This window comes from Larimichthys crocea, chromosome XVII (genome assembly GCF_000972845.2).
Source record: "Larimichthys crocea isolate SSNF chromosome XVII, L_crocea_2.0, whole genome shotgun sequence".
NCBI lineage: Eukaryota > Metazoa > Chordata > Actinopteri > Sciaenidae > Larimichthys > Larimichthys crocea.
Genome location: NC_040027.1, coordinates 28,606,759 through 28,626,152, shown reverse-complemented (window position 1 = coordinate 28,626,152; position 19,394 = coordinate 28,606,759). Strand labels below are relative to the sequence as shown.

The 19,394-nt window shown below is 40.4% G+C and overlaps 1 protein-coding gene across 1 annotated transcript; it reads left to right on the top strand.

Annotated features, from left to right (window-relative positions):
• The first annotated feature begins 1,512 nt into the window (after positions 1-1,512).
• LOC109139021 (N-acetyllactosaminide beta-1,3-N-acetylglucosaminyltransferase 3) lies at positions 1,513-10,295 on the top strand. Its single transcript, XM_019261199.2, has 2 exons — positions 1,513-1,630; positions 7,487-10,295. The coding sequence occupies exon 2, from the start codon at positions 7,497-7,499 to the stop codon at positions 8,619-8,621; it is 1,125 nt and encodes a 374-aa protein (XP_019116744.2). The 5' UTR covers positions 1,513-1,630; positions 7,487-7,496; the 3' UTR covers positions 8,622-10,295.
• The last annotated feature ends 9,099 nt before the right edge of the window (positions 10,296-19,394 follow it).

The window sequence follows — 19,394 nt, the reverse complement described above, 5'->3', positions numbered from 1 at the left end:
AAGATAAGAACAACAGGAACCAAATGTATGAACCAAGCATGCATCATTTCCCATGAGTGAACTGTATTTATAAAGGAAGAATGTGGGTGATTTTAAAGATGGGGTTGTAACCTTAGAGTCAGCTGTCATTTTCCTATCACCCCTGTGTGTGATTGCAGTGATCATCCTTGTAATGTTTAATAATGATGACTGAGTTATCACTGCATCAATGGTTTACAGGTACGTGGGATAAACTGGCACTATAAATAGCCAATAAATAGCAGTACATAATGTCTGTGTTTAATGACAGCAGCTCTGGTCATTTCTGTAAACTTTGTGCACTTGCTCACTGACACTGACGGTAAGGCCTGCTCCCCGTTCCACAAAACTAAGATGAATAGAACCAGTGTGGTACATGTGGCATAAACGAGAAGACAGTGTATGCATATTTCTGTCTTCTGTCTTGTCTTAATTCTGTGTTGCATTCACATAGAGCTATGGCTAAAGCTCTATGTGAATAAGACAGAATAGTGCTGTAAAACGGCTAAACTCTAAATTGCTGGCCCAATTTCTTTCTTAAAGCAAAGGATAAACATGCTGTGTTTTAAACATTGTTATGTAAGAATACACACACATTGTCACTTAACAACTTCAGGGAGTAATGATCAATATTAAATCAACATTAGCTACAGAAAAGATGCAGATTTGGCCCATAGACAGATGAGACAACAACATAATCTTGCATTTTAATTTACTCCATCCACTCGTGAAAATTAGACAACTATATCGCTATAGCACTTGAGCTCTAAGCGTCTCTTAATGTATGTTGGAAGAAGTATTCAGATGGGTTAATTAAGTAAAAATTCCTATACCAAAAAATCAGCATTCAAAGTTTTACTTAATGAACCAGCATGTGGGTGGCACAGTGGTGCAGTGGTGCAGTGGTTCGCACTGTTGCCTCACAGGGGTTCAAACCCTTCTGTGTGGGTTTTGCATGTTCTCCCTGTGTCTGTGTGTGTTCTCTCCATGTACGCACACTTACTCTTACAGTCCAAAGATCTTACACACTGGACCTTTAAGTAGCAGAGAACAAATATTGTCAGTAAAATGCACCAATGTAATGTTTTCTGTAACATTCTTTACTTTTTGTGTTTATATATATCCTCTTTTACAACATGCTTAACATACATTGTTTTGGATTTACTATTTATTATTATCATTCTTCTTATTATTATTATTATTTATCTATATATTTATTTTTCTACTTTATGGGCTGAGGATTCTTTTCTGAGTGTTCCTGTATGTCCGTGTTATATTGTGAAAAGCTTAATAAACAAAGTAAAAAAAAAAAAAAAATGCACCAATGTAACATAAAAATAAATGCAAATAAAATTACATGTTATCTGAGTTGTTTACTGTTTACTGAATAGTTTACTATAATATTATAATAAATTCTAAAATCTTATTTCTTCTTCTTAATTCTAAAATCTGTGAAGTAACAGGAGTGGAGTGATGAAATGCCTGACGCAGCAGCAGAGACAGGCACCGCCTCGTACGCTGACCGGAGCTCAGTCATGCTGCTGCACTGGATTCATTATTAATCATTTGTGTAGAACCGGAGACACACGAGAGGCTCTGTCTGCTTCTAACGGTAAGTACACTTAGTCCAAATATACAAACAAAGCTAGTATACTGAAGCTGTTTATCTGGTAGACATGCATGCAGATGGCACATCAGTTATCGGGTCAGAAACCAACGCGTCATAAACAAAAATATATTTTAAATGTGTTTGTTTGTTTGTTTCTATAAACACGTTTATCTCATTTTTTTTTAAACATTAGTATCTTACAGAGTCAAATGTATGATACTACAAGTCGCCATGCTCAATCCTTATCTTAAATGTCACTTGACTTCTTCTTACGAGCAAAGGAAATTGACTCATTGTGGTTTTTTATTTCGTTGTGGGAGTCTCTTTTTGCTTTTCCGTTTTTGTGTGATTCATATAAAAACCGTAGATGATAACCTTGAATTTCTATTTTATTTCTGTAGAAATGGCAGGTCTCATGTGTCTTGTTACTTTAGTCAAATCCAAAGATCTAACTAAATAAACAATAAATATACATTTAACTTTAAACCTGGGAACTTTTTTTGTATCTATCTGAAACTTTAGAAGTTTTTAAAGTTCTGATAAGATTTTGTAAAGTCCTCCATTTGTTTTCTCACACGTCTTTCATTAAATTTTTGGAAGTTATACTACATGTTATTTCTCATTTATTCTTTAATGAATATACAAATAGTGGTGGAATAAGTTCTCCAATTTCATTATTTAAGTAAAGTAAGTATTATCAGCTGAATATACTCAAAGTATCAAAGTAAACATGTTTGGCAGTAAAATCTTGCTTGCCTTGACTGATATTGATAACTATGAGGAAGCTCCGAGTTGCCAGATATGAAACTTACTACAGCCATGGAAGCAAAAAAAGTGGATCAACAGAGTGACTGTTTTTTGATTTTGTCCAACCTAAGAAGCTCCATGAGCAGAACTGTGGTGAAGCATGGGAAATATTGGAGATGATTTAAAAGATAAAGACATTTAGAGCCCAAAAAGAGCGCCTGTTTTTGTTTTCAGTATGTTTCCACCATATTTCCTCTGTGAATCAAAATATGTCTCCACTGCGGGAGGTGTGTGCTGTGTTCCGTGACAGGGTTCACTGTAGTGTTTGTATGGAGTACTGGGCAGGTAATGGTGACTATTTCCTTCATCTCAGTTGCCAAAACAGTTGTGCGGGATGTTTATTTTACTGGAGGAGGTCTAGAGAATTTTTTTTATGCTGAACTTTACCGCTGTAAAACATTTTCGTAAGTAACTTTGTATGTTGGTCTTCCTCCCTCTCTCTCAAACAAACCATATTAAACTTCTTGTCATTATTTTGCAACACAGACTGAAGTCAGACGGAAATAAACCTTGTTGCGCTTGTTTTGCCCTCATGGAGGTGTGTCAGTGTCAGTGTCTTCAACCTGGCAACCTGTGTTAGATGGGTGCAGTCTGGGGAGAGAGGAGACTGCTCTCCAGTGTCCAATCTTACATATTATACCTTTAATGTAAAATTTAATCTGGAAACAAACTAGAAACAATATTTATCAAATAGATGTAATGGAGTAGAAAGTTCAATAATATAAATGTAGTGGAGTGGAAGTATAAAGTAAGAGAGTGTGTTTTGTTTTCACTCATGGGTGATAAGACATATGAATCCTGGAGGATTACAGCATGATGCATGAATAGAAACTTAATGGGAAATAATATTTTCTCTAGGTAACTAATAAGACTACTGAGCACATTACAAGAAAGCGAAAGTTAAAAAAAAAATTAGGCCACAGGCTACCGTCTCACAGGAATTCAGTCTTGAGGGGAGTATCCCTCTAGAGCTCAGAGATTTGCTGATTTGTTGTAGGCTTTTCTTCACGAAAGCAACAGGCAAAGTCAAAATAGACTGCAGTAGACTAATGAAGTTAATGCTTGTTGTATGGAAACATTGAATGAAAGGGGATCAATATTGAATGTTATTAATATATTTTTAAATGTATTGTCTCTAGTCCTCTGATTCTTTACTTAAAGTTCCAATGCGTAAGACATGGGGGCGACACTGACAGAATATGGTACAAATGTAATGATATGGCCAGCTCAATCTGCTGTAGTGGTGTGTAGCTCATGAACGTATTGTTTAATATGAACTAATCTTTTATATGAGTCGGGAGTAATGAGTTGTCTCAGTGAGTGATTCATTCATTTTGATGCAGTACGTTCTCTTGCCACAAGCCAGCTGCACGGTTGCTCAGGCTGTGTGACAAGCAGAAAGCACAAACAGTTTGTTCATACGGATCATTCATTTGTTACGTGACAGGCCGCTCAGGCTGCGTAAGGAGCAGTACATGCTAGGGATGTAACGGTTACCGATATTATGGTAAATCGCGGTGAAATTTTGCACAATAGAAATTATCGTTTATGTTTAAATTAATCTCATTATCTCTGTGGATTATCGGGATATGTTGTAACAGCCTCAGCTAAGTCTTGAGCAGGTCTTGCGTGAATGCGTAGCTTGTAACTTAAGCATCAAGAATGTAAGCATGGCGGAAAGTGCTGGAGCCACGCAGGACATTTTCCACCGTGAATTCAGAGCTGAGGTATTTTGATAAGATTTTGGTTTCTAATGTTTTAGTATGATAAGAAAATAACAAGATTTCATTAAATTATTTCAGTGTATGTGTATTAAGAATATCGTGATAATATCAGTAACCGCGATAATTTGGTCACTATAATGGAGATGTCAAATTTTCCATATCGTTACATCCCTAGAATGCACAGCAGTACATTGATACGGATCGTCCTTTCGTTCATTTGTCGTATATATATTGGCCACAAGAGGGCAAGTGGAGGGGGTTTTATATAACAGTATAAAAATACTCAATTACAAAGTCCTGCATTCAAAATCCTAGTGTTAGTACAGAAGTACTATCAGCTACATATATTTATGTATTCAAAGTAAACGTTCTGCGATAAACTTTCTTCTGTGACTCATTAATGTGTGTCATTAATAAAGTGTCCAAAGTCCAAAGTTCAGAGTCCAGGGGTTTAGGAATGTTTAATAGGAGAAGAGGAAAAAGTTGAGTAAAGTTCTGCTAAACAAATTTGTTTTAACTTTTTAGACTTTTCTGTAATAAAAATACAGGATTACAGAAAAAAATAGTACAATATTTCTTTCTGAAATGTAGTGGAGTAGAAGTATAAAGTAACATCAAATGAAAATACTTACACTTGATATTTTTCTTGTCTTTACTACCACTGTAGCTAAGACAACGTTTCGATAAGTGGTTGAAGAACTGGGGATGATACACTGAGCTAGATGGAAGTCAGGTGTGTGTAATTGGCAGGGAACCAGAAACCAAGCGAGGCAGTCCGCCTTGGGAAACAAACCAGGGAAGGGGAATACACGGAAACATAAGGGAAAACTGAGTTGTGGCTGTAACATAAGGATTACAGCGGGAACAGCTTGTTTTTTTCCACTTACACAATATGAATAAATGGAGATCTGTAGTTTGAACTGCTGAACTAGAGACGCTTATTCATGCCTTCATCTTAACTCGCACTGACACTTGTACTGCCCTCTTCTCTTGCACAACAAGGTTAGAGTAGACAGTGTCACATTACTGCTATACTTATTGTTGTCATTGGCTTCCTGTTGCATATAGAGGGCTCCAGACTAACTTTTTTGCATTGGTTGCACTGGTGCGCCTTTTCTTAGGTTTACCAGCACAAAATTTAGGTGCACCCAAATTTTTCATTGGGTCGCCTTTAACGCCTTAAGGTCACCCTTTTATCGCTCTCAATAACTTTCAGGTAATGTGATTTTTAAACATGAATAAGGTTCAGAGAAATGCTTTTCTGTATTTGAAGCACAATTATATATAAAAAGAAAAATAAAGTGTTTGAAGTGGTTCACTGAGCTGAAATTGAACATTTAAATTTGGTGAATGGAAACTCCTCTTTGGCAATGTTGTGTGCAACATTGAATTTAATTATCATTTCTGATTCCTCGGAGGACTTGATTATTACTGCCTGCCGCTGAAATGCAGCAGGAGAGGGACCACTTTCTCTACACATTTTTCACGCCATATAGTGTGTTTTTTAGACATGTTTCGATACGAAAACGTTGTTGACCTGCTTACGAATGCACTATTACCAGCCATATTCTGACCAAACTCCTGACAGTAAACACAGTGCATTGCGTTACGTCCTTTGTCATACCTCAGCAAGGGAAATTGTTTTAGCCAGTCCTGCCTGAAAGAATACATTTTGGACTTTTTAATTTAAGTCTCGGGGTCGGGTCTTACCAGGGACCGAGGGCTCTGTGTCTTGGCTGGATGGACTCTCAGTAGTGGGGATGGATGGACGGACTGACAGTAGTAGGGCTGGTTGTAGGCTTAGTTTTTTTTATGAAAAAACTTTGTTTCTACCTCCTTTCATTTTCCCTCATTTTGTTGCTGCTTCTGTGGACTCTTTTGTAAGACAGCTAAATAAATCGTAGTCCAGATTTCACCCGAATTGGTTGATGTGAGAGAGAGTCAAACAGAGTCGTTGAATATCCTTGATCAAGCAAGCATTTATTCAGTATAGCAGAGATCTCTGGAGATCACACTACAGAGCATACGTCTCTTAAAGCCAAACGCCACGTGAGATCTGCCTAACAGTTCTAACTACATAGTTGTATAGCTTTTGTCTATAATCACTTCCCTGGCTGTCACCTGATTCATCTCAGCTCATCCGCTGCTGCCCTGCTTACGTCTTACTGACATGACTTGGTTAAAGTTGTCTGTTCCCTACAAGGACACAGGAGAATGGCTCAGAGAGGAGATGGTTACAATTGTAGCTTAATTTCTCGTTCTCTAGGGCGGGATGATACTGAGATACACAAGTGACAGCTTCACCTTAATTCACCCTGAGTTTAAAATCATACATTATTCCAGAAAAGCATTAGTACATTCTGCATTGTACTGCATGTGCCCTCCATCCACAACACCTGTGTAGACAGGCGTTTGGGTAACCTTCCACAGGCAAAGTGGAAAACTATTCTGTGGTCTGACATGTCAAAATTTGAAAAATTCTATGTGTCCTCCAGGGTAAATGAGAGGGAGCAGCTTGTTATCAACACACAGTTCAAAAGCCAGCATCCTTGGTGGTATCAGGGTGCATCAGTTCACATAGAATGATGGGTAACCTGCACATTTGTGAAGGCTGAACGCCTTATAGTATAGAGACAGAGTGACAGGAAATGTGGGAAGAGAGAGATGGGGAATGACATGCGGGAAAGAGCCACAGGGTGAATTTGAACCCTGGGCTGCCACGGCAAGGACTACGCCTTTGTACATGGGACGGCTGCTCTACCAACTGAGCTAAACAACACCGGTCTTTTTCAAAGACGGCCTTGCTTGCCACATTCTTGTCACATATTCAAACAGCATGTGTTATTAGTACACATTTTTTATTTTTTTATTGGCTGTTGACCTGGATGTGGTCGATTTGAAGGTTTCATGCTTCAGGGTGAGGCTAGTGTTAAAGTCTAGGTGGGTCATTTTTACAGTAAATGTCAATGTTGGGTTGGTAGCTTTCCTTTTTTTCATGTTCCACTAACTGGATATTCAGTTTGTTCTAATGACTTAATGTCTGACATCATTTATGCAACATATTCCACCCACTTTGCAGAGACATGACAGCATTTGATTTGTTGCCACAACACACCCTATGTAATAGTACAACATGTGGATTTTACAGGGGGATGCCAAACCACCTCATGTCTGCTCTGAAACTTGTTGTTCAGAGCAGTAAGAGGAATTTTAATTTATGGGCCTTGTACTTTACAGCTAAAAGAGCTAAAGCTTTCTGTCAAACTGCTGAGGTGTGACAATGGCTGCTCTGTGTGCAGATCTGATATCCTGACATTTTGTTTTGCAGGATTCCAAGGATGAGACCCATCAGAGCAAAAACCTTATTGCTGGCAGGAGCTCTTGCTTTGTTGGCTTTCCCTCTCTGTAAAAATTTTATTGACCACAAAGCCCCTGGCTTCCATGTAGATGTGAGAGAGGATGACACCCAAATAGGACAACCCACCAAAAACAACTCCAATGTATACTCCTGGCCAAGATGTCAACAAAATGTGTCTGCTGCCAACATAACAGATTTCAGCTCTCTTCCTGTTACAATAAAAGACTTTCTTTACTACCAACACTGTCGCCATTTCCCCATGTTACTGGACCTTCCTGATAAATGTGGAGGAGCTGATAAATCAGCAGAAGTCTTTCTTCTGCTGGTCATTAAAAGCTCCCCTGTGAACTATGACCGTCGAGAGGTGCTGCGCAAAACCTGGGCTAAAGAGAGGTTACACAATGGTGTGTGGATCCGAAGGATCTTCCTCTCAGGAACATCAGATTCTGGCTTTGAGAAAGAGAGACTGAACAAACTGCTGGAGCTGGAGCAACGTGAGTACAGTGACATCCTTCAGTGGGACTTCAGTGACACATTCTACAACCTCACCTTGAAGCAAATACTCTTCCTGGAATGGATGGAAAGAAACTGTCCAAACGTTCGCTTCCTGCTCAACGGTGATGATGACGTCTTTGCCAACACAGACAACATGGTGGAGTACCTCCAAAGTCTCAAGGATAATGATGGAAGCAAGCACCTCTTTACTGGCCACCTCATCCAGTATGTGGGGCCCATTAGATCATCAGGGAGCAAGTATTTTGTCCCAGTCCAGGTACAGAAGTCAGACTCATACCCCCCCTACTGTGGTGGTGGGGGCTTCCTCTTGTCTGGTTATACAGCTCTGGTCATATACAATATGTCCCAGTCCATTGACCTTCTTCCCATTGATGATGTTTACATGGGGATGTGTCTGGCTAAAGCAGGACTTGGTCCTACTTCCCATATGGGAGTAAAGACGGCAGGTCTGTACATTCCCTCCAACAGACTAGATGGATACGACCCTTGCTTCTATAAAGACATTTTACTTGTACACAGATTCCTTTCAGCTCGCATGTATTTTATGTGGCACAGAATACATGATCCTAATCTGAAATGTAGACTTTAAAAGAAAAACTTACTTAATGCTGATCTTCTTCATTCTATCACAGGAAAAGGTTTGGACTGTTTTTCTACTACTGTTCAGCTGTCCAGTGGATCTTTTTTCTTTTTCTTTTTTTAAGTCATCAATGTGAACGAGCAGAGACGGTAATGGGCACAGAAATATGGAGTGATAGAGCTTTTCTTTCATGTTCTTGATGAACAGCTTTCACTGGCATGAAGGCTGAAAAGTTTATTTGCCTCATCAATTTGCTTTGTTTCAGGCTCCAATGTTGCCTACACCCAAGCTGATAAGTTATTACCTACACATTTTTTATATTATGGCTAATGTGTTATGAAAGTGTGTCCAATAATCACTAATCATTTAACTTTGCTGGTTGGACTCCATCAACTGCTGCAAATGGTACCATAGTTTATTAGAGCTTGATTGCTGTAAACAGCTGCTTACTGCAGGGGAAAGTGTTGATGAGAGCCATAGGATCTAACCACCAAATTTACAGGCCAGAAAATGTGGAACACAGAAACAACCAAAAGCTAAAAGCTCATCAGAAATGAAATGGGTGACTATATGATCATCACTCACTGTGACTATTTACAACCAGGACAGATGAGGTCACTGTGCACTGAGTGTAGGATAGCAACTTCTGCTTATTGGACAATCAAGCTATGTTTGTTTTGTTGTTGTTTTGAAAGATTTTTTTTGTGGCATTTTCAAGCTTTATGTGAGAGGTAGCTGAAGAGTGACAGGAATGTGGGGGGAGAGAGAGAGAGAGAGAGAGAGAGAGAGAGGGGAATGACATAAAGCAAAGAGCCACAGGTCAGATTCAAAACCTGGGCCGCTGTGGCAAGGAATAAGTCTTTGTACATGGGGCAGATGCTCTACCAACCGACACCAGCTATGTTTTCTACCGTTTTGAATGATAAAGCAAGATACAGAGCGAGCCAAACTGGCAAACAGATGGCGAGAGACAGCTTGACATGGCAGATAAGAGGCAAGGAGGCAAGGACACAAGACTGAATGATCTAGTGAAGTTTCAATGAGCGTGAGGGGATGAAAAGATCTGCTGCCGGTGTGTCTCAGGATAACTAACATGATAACTCATGTTAATGTTGGACAGAGTGGTATGTCAGATCTCGACATCATGTGTGTCTGTGGGTGGACTTCAGTCTTTAATGATGACCGTATGTGGGGGAGTTTGTTTTGTATATTACATATTTATATAATTGTCGGCTTGGCTCGGCATTGTGACTGTGTTGTGGTGTTGATTTACAATGCGTTCTTATTGTCAACTGAATCATGTCCACAGAAATTGTCACAAATATAGTCAACTACCAAAGGTTAGCACCAAATGCCTCTTAATCAAGTTTGCTTTTTTTTTGTTTTAGATACTTCCTGTTTTAAATACTGAACTTGGTGCAAGGCTATAAGGTACACTGTAGTGTCTACAAATTATTTCTCAGGGTTTCTTAAAACTAATGATGCACTGTTGCTTAATCTTCTGCTTAAGTTAATAGGTTTACTATTTAATTTAAACCCTTTTATCTTGTATAGCCTGTATATTCATGTTAGAACATTATTCAGAGAGATTAATGTATGTTTTTGTGCCTTATGTCAGTGCTCCTCAACCAGATAACACTGTTTGCATAAAGAACTGCATAAAGATGTGTTGGAGGACTGAAAGTGGGTATGTATTGATTATGATTTTTTATGATGTCTTATACACATACACACACAAGCACACACATATTCAATATACACAATGACACATAATATTTGTAAATCCTGTCATCACAAGCCTATCCCAGCTGACTGGGCGAGAGGCAGCATATGCCCTGGACATTTCACCAGCTCATCACAGGGCACACAGAGACAAACAACCATAACCTTAAACACTCACCAATTAACCTAATAAGTAGTGGTTTCCTCCCACGACTGTTGGAGGATACCAGAGTACCCTGAGAGATCCCACGCAGACACAGGGAGGACATGCAAACTCCACACAGGCTACAGCTGCGGTTTGAATGAGAAACCTTCGTGCTGTGAGGCGACAGTGCTAACCACTGCACCACCATGCCGCCCATCCACAAACATATTCGAGGTGTATTGGAGTTTAATTGATTCTGCTCAGAAAGCAAAAACAGTATGTTTAGAGAAACATTTCATCAAGATCAACAACAACATATTCATGTATTGTCTTCTTGTGTATGTATTTACACATATATGTGATGGCCCTGTGCACAGCTGTATACATTCCAACACCAATAAGTTAGTTTTTGCAAGTGACCTCAAATTAAAAACAATGTATAAGAAGCACAGATTAAAACACAGCATGCATTTATCATGATACTGTTAACATGGATGAAAGTCTTGCTCAACAACAGATTAATTATCAGCCAAAGCACATGACAGCAGACTCATCGACTTCCTTATACCTCTTTGTGACTATTCTCCCTTATCAGCCACATATCAGTGCAGCTGTCACAGAGTTGACCCTGACACCTTGGACATCATGAAAACAAAACTTGTTTCCTTAGGTTAATTCTTTGTAGTTTGTTGGGGACACACTGCACTTATAGTAGGATGATTTGTATAAAGGAACACAATTGTGCCATCTTGTGTCCAGAATATCTTACTGCATATGTATGATAAGCATAATTCTAAATCAGACATCACAAAGAACTATATGAAAGACAAATGTGAAAAACAAAAGAAAGACACAATATAGAAATAATGAATACAACAGAGAGAAAACATAAGAAATGGCAAGAAAAACTATTCAAAAAGCAGACATCTGTTTTGTCCAGTGTGATAATCCTCTCTGAACCTCCTCGGACTCTCCCAGTATGAACTTGAGGAAGATATCTTTCTCCCCCCACTGGCTTAAACCCTTTATCTAACTTAACTTGAACAGATCTACACCCCTTCAGCTCACAAAGCTAGTAAACAGTAGGACCTCATTCTGACACAAAACAGAATGAGAGACAACCTCTCATTTCCCCCGCAAATACCTTATACAGTATATAAATAATTTCCTCATTCACTTTACAGTGTCCTTCCTTGAACTTTATAAAGGTCACATCTTGCCTCTGTGTCATAACCTGGAGCCTGCCTACGTGTTACGTAGACATACTGTACATGGAACATGGGGAGTGGCAGACTCGAGCTGTCTGAATGGCAGGGGTGAAAAAAATAAAAAGGACAGCAGCTGCACATCCTGCTTCACTAGGATCAACAAGATACATTTAAATGATGTTTTATTAATAAAACCAAATGACTGTGAGTGAAGCTTGAACTGTTGCTCTTCTTCAGTTTGTTGCTGGGTTATGGTGAAGCTTTGGTGGGGAATCTGCCGTAGGACTCAGGCATGATGGACCCCCAAAGCCTCCAGTCACTTGCAAGTCACTTGAACAAGAAAGATTATGTTGCACTGGTCGAAAAAAAAAAACAAAAAACAGTGGCTGTTGATAATGGTGACAACAGACTGTCCTTGAATTGTCCTTGAGAGATAAACCGACTTATGTTGCTGGGTCTGCTGGTATGAGTGGACTGAATGTGGTCGTAATTCATCATGCGATGGGGATAGTGAATCAATGTCCATTTTCAAGATGAGGCGAACAGATGGATGAAGTTGCCTGTACAATGAATAAATAGCTCACTTCTCTGAGTGTGCTTGAGGTGATGTTGTGTGATTTCGCTTCATGTGCAGAATACAGTGAGTGAAAGAGGAGGAGAGGGTTAAGAGGATATTAATAGGTATGTCCTGACATTTTATCTCGGGCCTCACTCTCTTTTTTTAAAAACAGAAGCAGGACTTCACTCAGTGCACTTAAGCTTCTTTAAATTTGTACTTGACACAGGTGAAAAACCTTTGATAAATTAAAAAAAAAAACATCCAAAATTAGACAGATTAACAGCACATACTGCTAGATATCACATATCACACTTGTCACTTTAACTTTCAGAAATGTTAGTGAAAAAAAAAAGTATTTTAGCAGTAGCTTCAAATGAAATTATGTTAAATTCAGGCTCATTAATTATTCCAATTTGAGATTTTTAAAATTAAATTAAATGTTTTAAACTGCATGTTTTAACAGGTTTTACAGCACACAGTGTCACAGTTTTACTGATATTTTTATATAATATATAATTATTTAACCAAATAATTAACTAATAATCTATTTAACACACCCCTTTTAACTGAAATATTTTAACAGTGCATTTCCATGAATAACATCCCCACCGCTCGCTCATATCTGGGTCATAGATCACAGATCACAGATCAGCGGAGCAAACTTTATGCAAATAAACAATAACAAACAACAATGCTTGGCATTGCCTCTAACTCGCCGCAACAGTTTCATCCAAGCCGCCTTGAATTATTGCGCAGAACCACCCACTGGGATGCTGGGACGCAGTTCTGGGTTATAGTTTCCTAGCCTTTGCTCTGCCCATCCTAGTTTTCTCAGTCAAAATGATTTTTTCATATAAAGGACATTTGCAGCAATGATGTGTTCAGGTCACACCTACAACAACAATATTTCATGCTTTCCAGGAGTAGACTGCATTCATATAGTGCTTTTTTCTTTTATTTGTAATGTAATTTGTCCCTTATTGCGACATTTACGCACACTCACAGATGGAAGTGAGCTAGTATGTAAGGCTCTGCCTTGGCCTCTGGAAGCAACTTGGTTGGTTCAGTTTTACAGGACAGGATGAAACAAGGAGCTAATCAGCCCTTGCAAACTGCTCTACCAGCTGAGCCACAGACATTAGTCAGACCTACGAAATTTACATAGTTCACTTCCAAAGGCTGCCTGTGTTATAACACTGTTGGCTTACATGTAAATCTAGTTTGACAGCAACAGGTTTCTTATTATCCACTGAACACAAGAACTCTTTAAAGCAGATCACATGGACCTCTGCTTCTCAGAAGTGTATAACATGCTATCTGAGCTTACAGCTGACAATCTGTGTTAACATTTTTCACCTGCAGCTTTGTTATTTGTTCATAATTGATGCTGAATAACATTCAACATTAAAAGAAGGAGATAGAATAAAATCACATGTCCAATAGTCTAAAATTTTCATCCAAGCCACCTTGATTACATCACAGGGGATACTCATGTCTAATGTGCATGTAGATAATTATGTACAAGACAAACACTGAGATTTATGTCTGATTCATTTTTCTTTTAGGTCATACCTACAACAATATGGCTTGTTTTCCAAGAGTTAAAAATCCTGCTTGACAATAGGAGAGTTACTCAATAATGTGATTAAAATGGTGATTAAGCTGGAATTGTCAGTTGTGTAAATACAATACAATTAGCAAGTGTGTAAACACAAGAAGAAAACAAATGAAGAAACAAAAATACCTGTTGTGTGGGAAATGGCAGAGTGGGCATTAGTTAACCATAGTGAGTTTAATAAAATGCAACAAAACCATTGTAAAGAAAAAACATTGTGTATATACTCTTGTTTTAGCTGAATACCTTCACAACCTTCTGTTCCTCCACACAACTTACTTTGCAAGTTCTTCTGCATGTTTCCTTATCTTTGCTCCGCCCATCCTAACTTTCTCAGAAACAATGAACAGGAATTCACAGCCTCACAGGATCTGCAGCAACAATACAATGACCTGTTTGGCGACTGGCTGATGATACTGAAAGAGCCAAAGTTGTTTTTACCTGATGCCTATTTTTGACTGACCTCACCTCACCATGCCTCATGTGGATTTACTAATATGTTCATTAAGTTATGCCTGAAAAACTAATTTAATCATGGCCTCTGTATTTCTGTGAATTTCTTTAGTAATACAGAATATTGTCACCTTGATACTGGGTATTGGGATACTGAGATTCTTGTCTGATTCATTCATTCAAACGTTCAAGTTTTTAGTTTTATGTAATTCAATTTTATTTTGCACAGTTAAAAATACATAGACATGACAAAGATAACAAATAATGTCAAGTGCAGGGAGAGGCAGAAAACCCAGGTGGCCTGTTTTCCAAGGGTGGAAAATCCTGTTTGACAGCAACATGTTCACTATTAACATATTTATTTATCTTACTATCTATACAGATCATAGTTCTTAGAAATTCATTTGTGTTACGGGAATTTTGAAGAAAAACTCTTAAATAAGGAGGATGGAATTCAAAACATCAAAGTTTAAGTTGAATTTATTGTTCTTGTACAAGAGGAGCGTTTCACAGTGCAACACACTAAAGGGGTTACAGAGAAAAAGGCTCCCTGAGGAGCGTTAACAGTTGGTTCTTATACATTTTCCTGAAGATGGGCTGTCTCAACCCCTGTAAATTGTTAACAGTCAATTTGCATATAATGCATTTAAACAGCTTTCTTCAACATATCACCTAGTGAGTAGCCAGTATGTCCCTAATCTTGATGTCACCTCTCTGACCTGTACCTAGACCTCATTCTGTTCTCAAATCCCTCTATTTATATATTAACCTGAACTTTACCTTCCCTGATCTGGGGCCCATGTACAAATACTTAGGTGGATTTCCTACTGAAACTTGGCGAACGCCAAAACCCAGAAACTGTCTACGCACAAAAAAATTCAGATGTATCAAAGTGTGCGTTCGCATGGATCCAAGCACGTTTCTTTTGTACATCCCAATCAACGTGGAATTGAGCATACATGCAACTCCTCCCTGTCCACACCCCCTTTTAAATATGCAAATCAATTTAAATAGGCCCTGGACCTGAGATTCACCTCTCTGTCCGATCAACTAACGCAATGAACAAAGGAAAGAAAATGAATTTCACAGAGTCTAAGCTAGAGATTCTACTGAATGAAGTGGAGACGCGCAGGGAGATTCTGTTTAGTACCCTGTCAACAGGGATAAATATGACGAAAAAAAGAGGTGAGTGGGAGCGTGTGTGTGAGGGTGTAAATGCCTTGGGATCCGAGCAGCGGACACACACACACACACACAGGTTAAAAAGAAATGGTCAGCTCTCACCGGAGTGGAGCCCATGAAGGCCACGGTCCCCTGGGGTCAGATGAAGGCAGAATACAATACACCACTTAAATGAACCACACAATTAATGAATGCAGAAGGGCACTGTGGCTGACATTTACTGACATGAATACTGAACGCAGGGAGACAATCAGGGGCTTGTTAGAAAGCTCTATAGCTCTAATTTCACCAGCAGAAAATAAAGAAAATCAAAAACATGATATTTGAATGCGCGCATGCCCAAATGTGCATTGTGCAGGTTAACATGCGGGACAATTCAACGAATAAACTATTTACTTACCCAGAAGCCACCCATCACGCACCGTGCCAGCCTCCAGCCTGTTCCCAACCATGCTGTTAGTCATAATGAATGAGTCATGGGTTGAACCAGGCCATCTTGCCACGATGTTAGTTAGGTGCATTTGCGCATCACATATGATTTGAACATTGATGGAATGAAAATGTTTCCTATTAACATAAACAAATTCATCCTGTGATGGTGCTTTTATAGTAATGTGTGTGCAGTCAATAGCTCCGATTACATTAGGGAAACCGGCTCTCGCTGCAAACTGTGCTTTAATGTTGGCCTGTTCAACAGCATTGGGAATTTCATGTAGATGATTAGATTAGATTAGATTCAACTTTATTGTCATTACACATGTATAAATGCAAGGCAACAAAATGCAGTTTAGCGTCTAATCAGAAGTGCAAATAGAAAAGTGCAATAGATACAGATAAATGCAGTATTTACAGTAGTGCAAAGGTGTAAGGTGTGTATAGCTATGTGCAGAGTATGTACAGATAATTATGTGGGCAGTAGTTATGGGCAGATTATATACAAATAACTTATGGGAGCATAATGTACAGGTAGTGCAATTAATAAATTAACAGAGTGCAAGATACAGATGGGAGGAGCTGAAAGTGTCTGTGGGCTGGGTGAGAGGAGTCCTTGAGGATGCTGCGTGCTCTGCGCAGACACCTCCTCTTGTGGACCTCCTCAATGGCTGGCAGGGAAGTTCCTATGATGCGTTGGGCAGTTTTCACCACCCGCTGCAGTGCCTTGCGGTCAGCAACAGAACAGCTCCCATACCAGACTGTTACACAGTTGGTCAGGATGCTCTCTATTGCGCATCGGTAGAAGTTGCCCAGGTTGTCGGCCGACAGGTGGTTCCTTTTCAAAGTCCTCAGGAAGAAGAGACGCTGATGGGCCTTCTTTACCAGGTTGGAGGTGTTGGGTGACCAGGACAGGTTCTCGGATATGTGGGTGCCCCAGGAATTTGAAGCTGGGGACTCGTTCCACCTCTGTGTTGTTGAAGTGGAGTGGGACATGTGTGTCTCCCTTCTCACTCCTGAAGTCCACAATGATTTCTTTTGTTTTGCTGGTGTTGAGGAGCAGGTTGTTGTCAGCACACCATGCAGCTAGCTGTTTCACCTCTGTCCTGTATGCAGACTCATCGTTGTCGATGATGAGTCCAATGACTGTGGTGTCGTCTGCAAACTTTATAATGGAGTTGGATCCAAACATAGGTCTGCAGTCATGGGTGAAGAGGGAGTAGATAAAGGGGCTCATCACACATCCCTGGGGAGTGCCCGTGTTCAGAGTGATGGTGGTGGAGCTGTTGTGATCTGACCTAACATGCTGGGGTCTGTTAGTCAGAAAGTCCATAATCCAGTTGCAGAGGGAGTTGTTGATTTCAGATTTTCCAGATCCACAAGTTTAGTGACTAGCTTGGAGGGAATGACAGTGTTGAATGCTGAGCTGAAGTCAACAAACAACATTCTTGCATAAGTGTTCTTTTTCTCCAAGTGTGAGAGTACACAGTGCAGTGCTGTGGATATGGCATCCTCAGGACTCCTGTTGCTACAGTAGGCAAACTGGTGTGGGTCAAGTGTGGTGGGCAGACAGTCCTTGAGGTGTGCCAGGACCAGCCGCTCAAAGCACTTCATCACAATAGGAGTCAGTGCCACAGGGCAGTAGTCATTCAAGCACTTAGGGAAGGAGTGTTTTGGCACTGGCACAATAGAGGAGGTTTTAAAACACGCTGGCACAACTGCTGGGGGCAAGAGACAGGTTGAAAATGTCTGTGAAGACTCAGCTGCTCAGCACAAGCTCTGAGTACACGTCCAGGGATGCCATCAGGGCCAGCAGCCTTGCGTGCGTTGATCCGGCTTAGTGCATTCTGAACGTCTGTGTGTGATAGAATGAGTGGCTGATGGTCATCTGAGGGCTGGATCTTTGTAGCCTTTTCTTTATTGTCTTTGTCAAACCGGGCATAAAAGTCATTCAGTTTGTTGAGGAAGGGCATCATCTTTTGTAATCCGTGATGGCCCGAATGCCCTCCCACATGCGTCGGGGGTCAGAGTTGATAAAGTGTTCCTCCACCTTTACCTGGAAGACATTCATCCGTCCCACACAGCTGGCATGGCTCGGCTCGGCTCAGGGTTGACTGGCACACTCCTGAACGATCAGCCAGCTCCCGCTGGAATGCCCCTGTTGCCAGCAACCCCAGCGTGGTCAGCACCTGTGTGGACACAGACAGCCCCTGGCTCCTCGCAGTGTTGCGCTCTAGGGCCGGCCACAGCTCTGCGCACAACTCCAGTAACACTGGCCTTGGTAACCGAAATTGGTTTATGAGCCAATTATCATCGTTTGCAAGTAAATCCTCACGTTCCGTAAATACTCGCTCATGTCGGATTGCACCATTTACAAGGTCGCAACGCTAACGCTGCCATTGTTAATATCATTTTCTTCATCACATTGCGCTTGCTTTTATATCCACCTATATAATTGCAAACACGTGGGTGTGTTAATTGTTCAGAAGTGTGTCTCTGATGTGCACATCACTCTGATGACTACTTGTTTTCACATTATTAACGGTTTCCCAGCAGCAGCTCTAAGTGTCGCCACATGAACAATAGCTGTAGAAACATGCGTACACCAGCCATGAAGTTGGCGTGGGGCACGCTTATTTCTACGATCATTTCACGTTTGATACATCTGAACGTGAGCGTGGAAAAAGACGTACGCCACGTTTTTGGGCGTATGCAACCTTTGTACATGAGGCCCCTGAGCTTCCTTAGGAAAAAAAGGCATTTTTGTAGAGTGCATTTGTGTTATGGGACCAGTCCAGCTTGTTGTCAAGGTGTACACCTAGATATTTATAGGTTGTCACCACCTCGATGTCCACTCTATAAGTGTTCACAGGCTGAAGAAGGGGCTTAGACCTACAGAAATTCATGACCATTTCCTTTGTCTTTGAGGTGTTCAGTATGAGTCAGTTTTTGTGACTCCAGTCATTAAAGTATTTTATCAAATCCCTATATTTGGATTCTTGTCCATTTCGTATAGCGACAATAGCAGTCTCTTGCGGATGTTTACCACAGAGCCGGCACCCGCCTGTGGAGATCCTGTGGAGAGGTTGGCACAGTTGGGCAGCACAGTCTTTAAGCAGCCTTGGAAACAAACCATCTGGGCCAGCTGCCTTCCCAGAGCAAAGTCTCCCGAGCTTCAAACTCCCTGTTAGAAACAAGGGTGGAGGAACAGGTGTGTGAAGGAGAGTAGCTGCAGTAGTGGAGATGTACCCATGTGTAGGAAGAGGAGGAGGAGGAGGAGGAGGAAGAAGAGAGTGGTGGAGATGCCCACATGTTGTTGAAGAGGAGGAGCTGTGGTGGAGAAACACACTTGTGGAGAAGAAGAAGGAGCCATGGTGGAGATGCTCACATGTTGCTGAAGTGATCCAACACTGACTGAGTTGATCACTTGACCTGGAAGCTATTGAGCTAAAATGCAAATATTTAC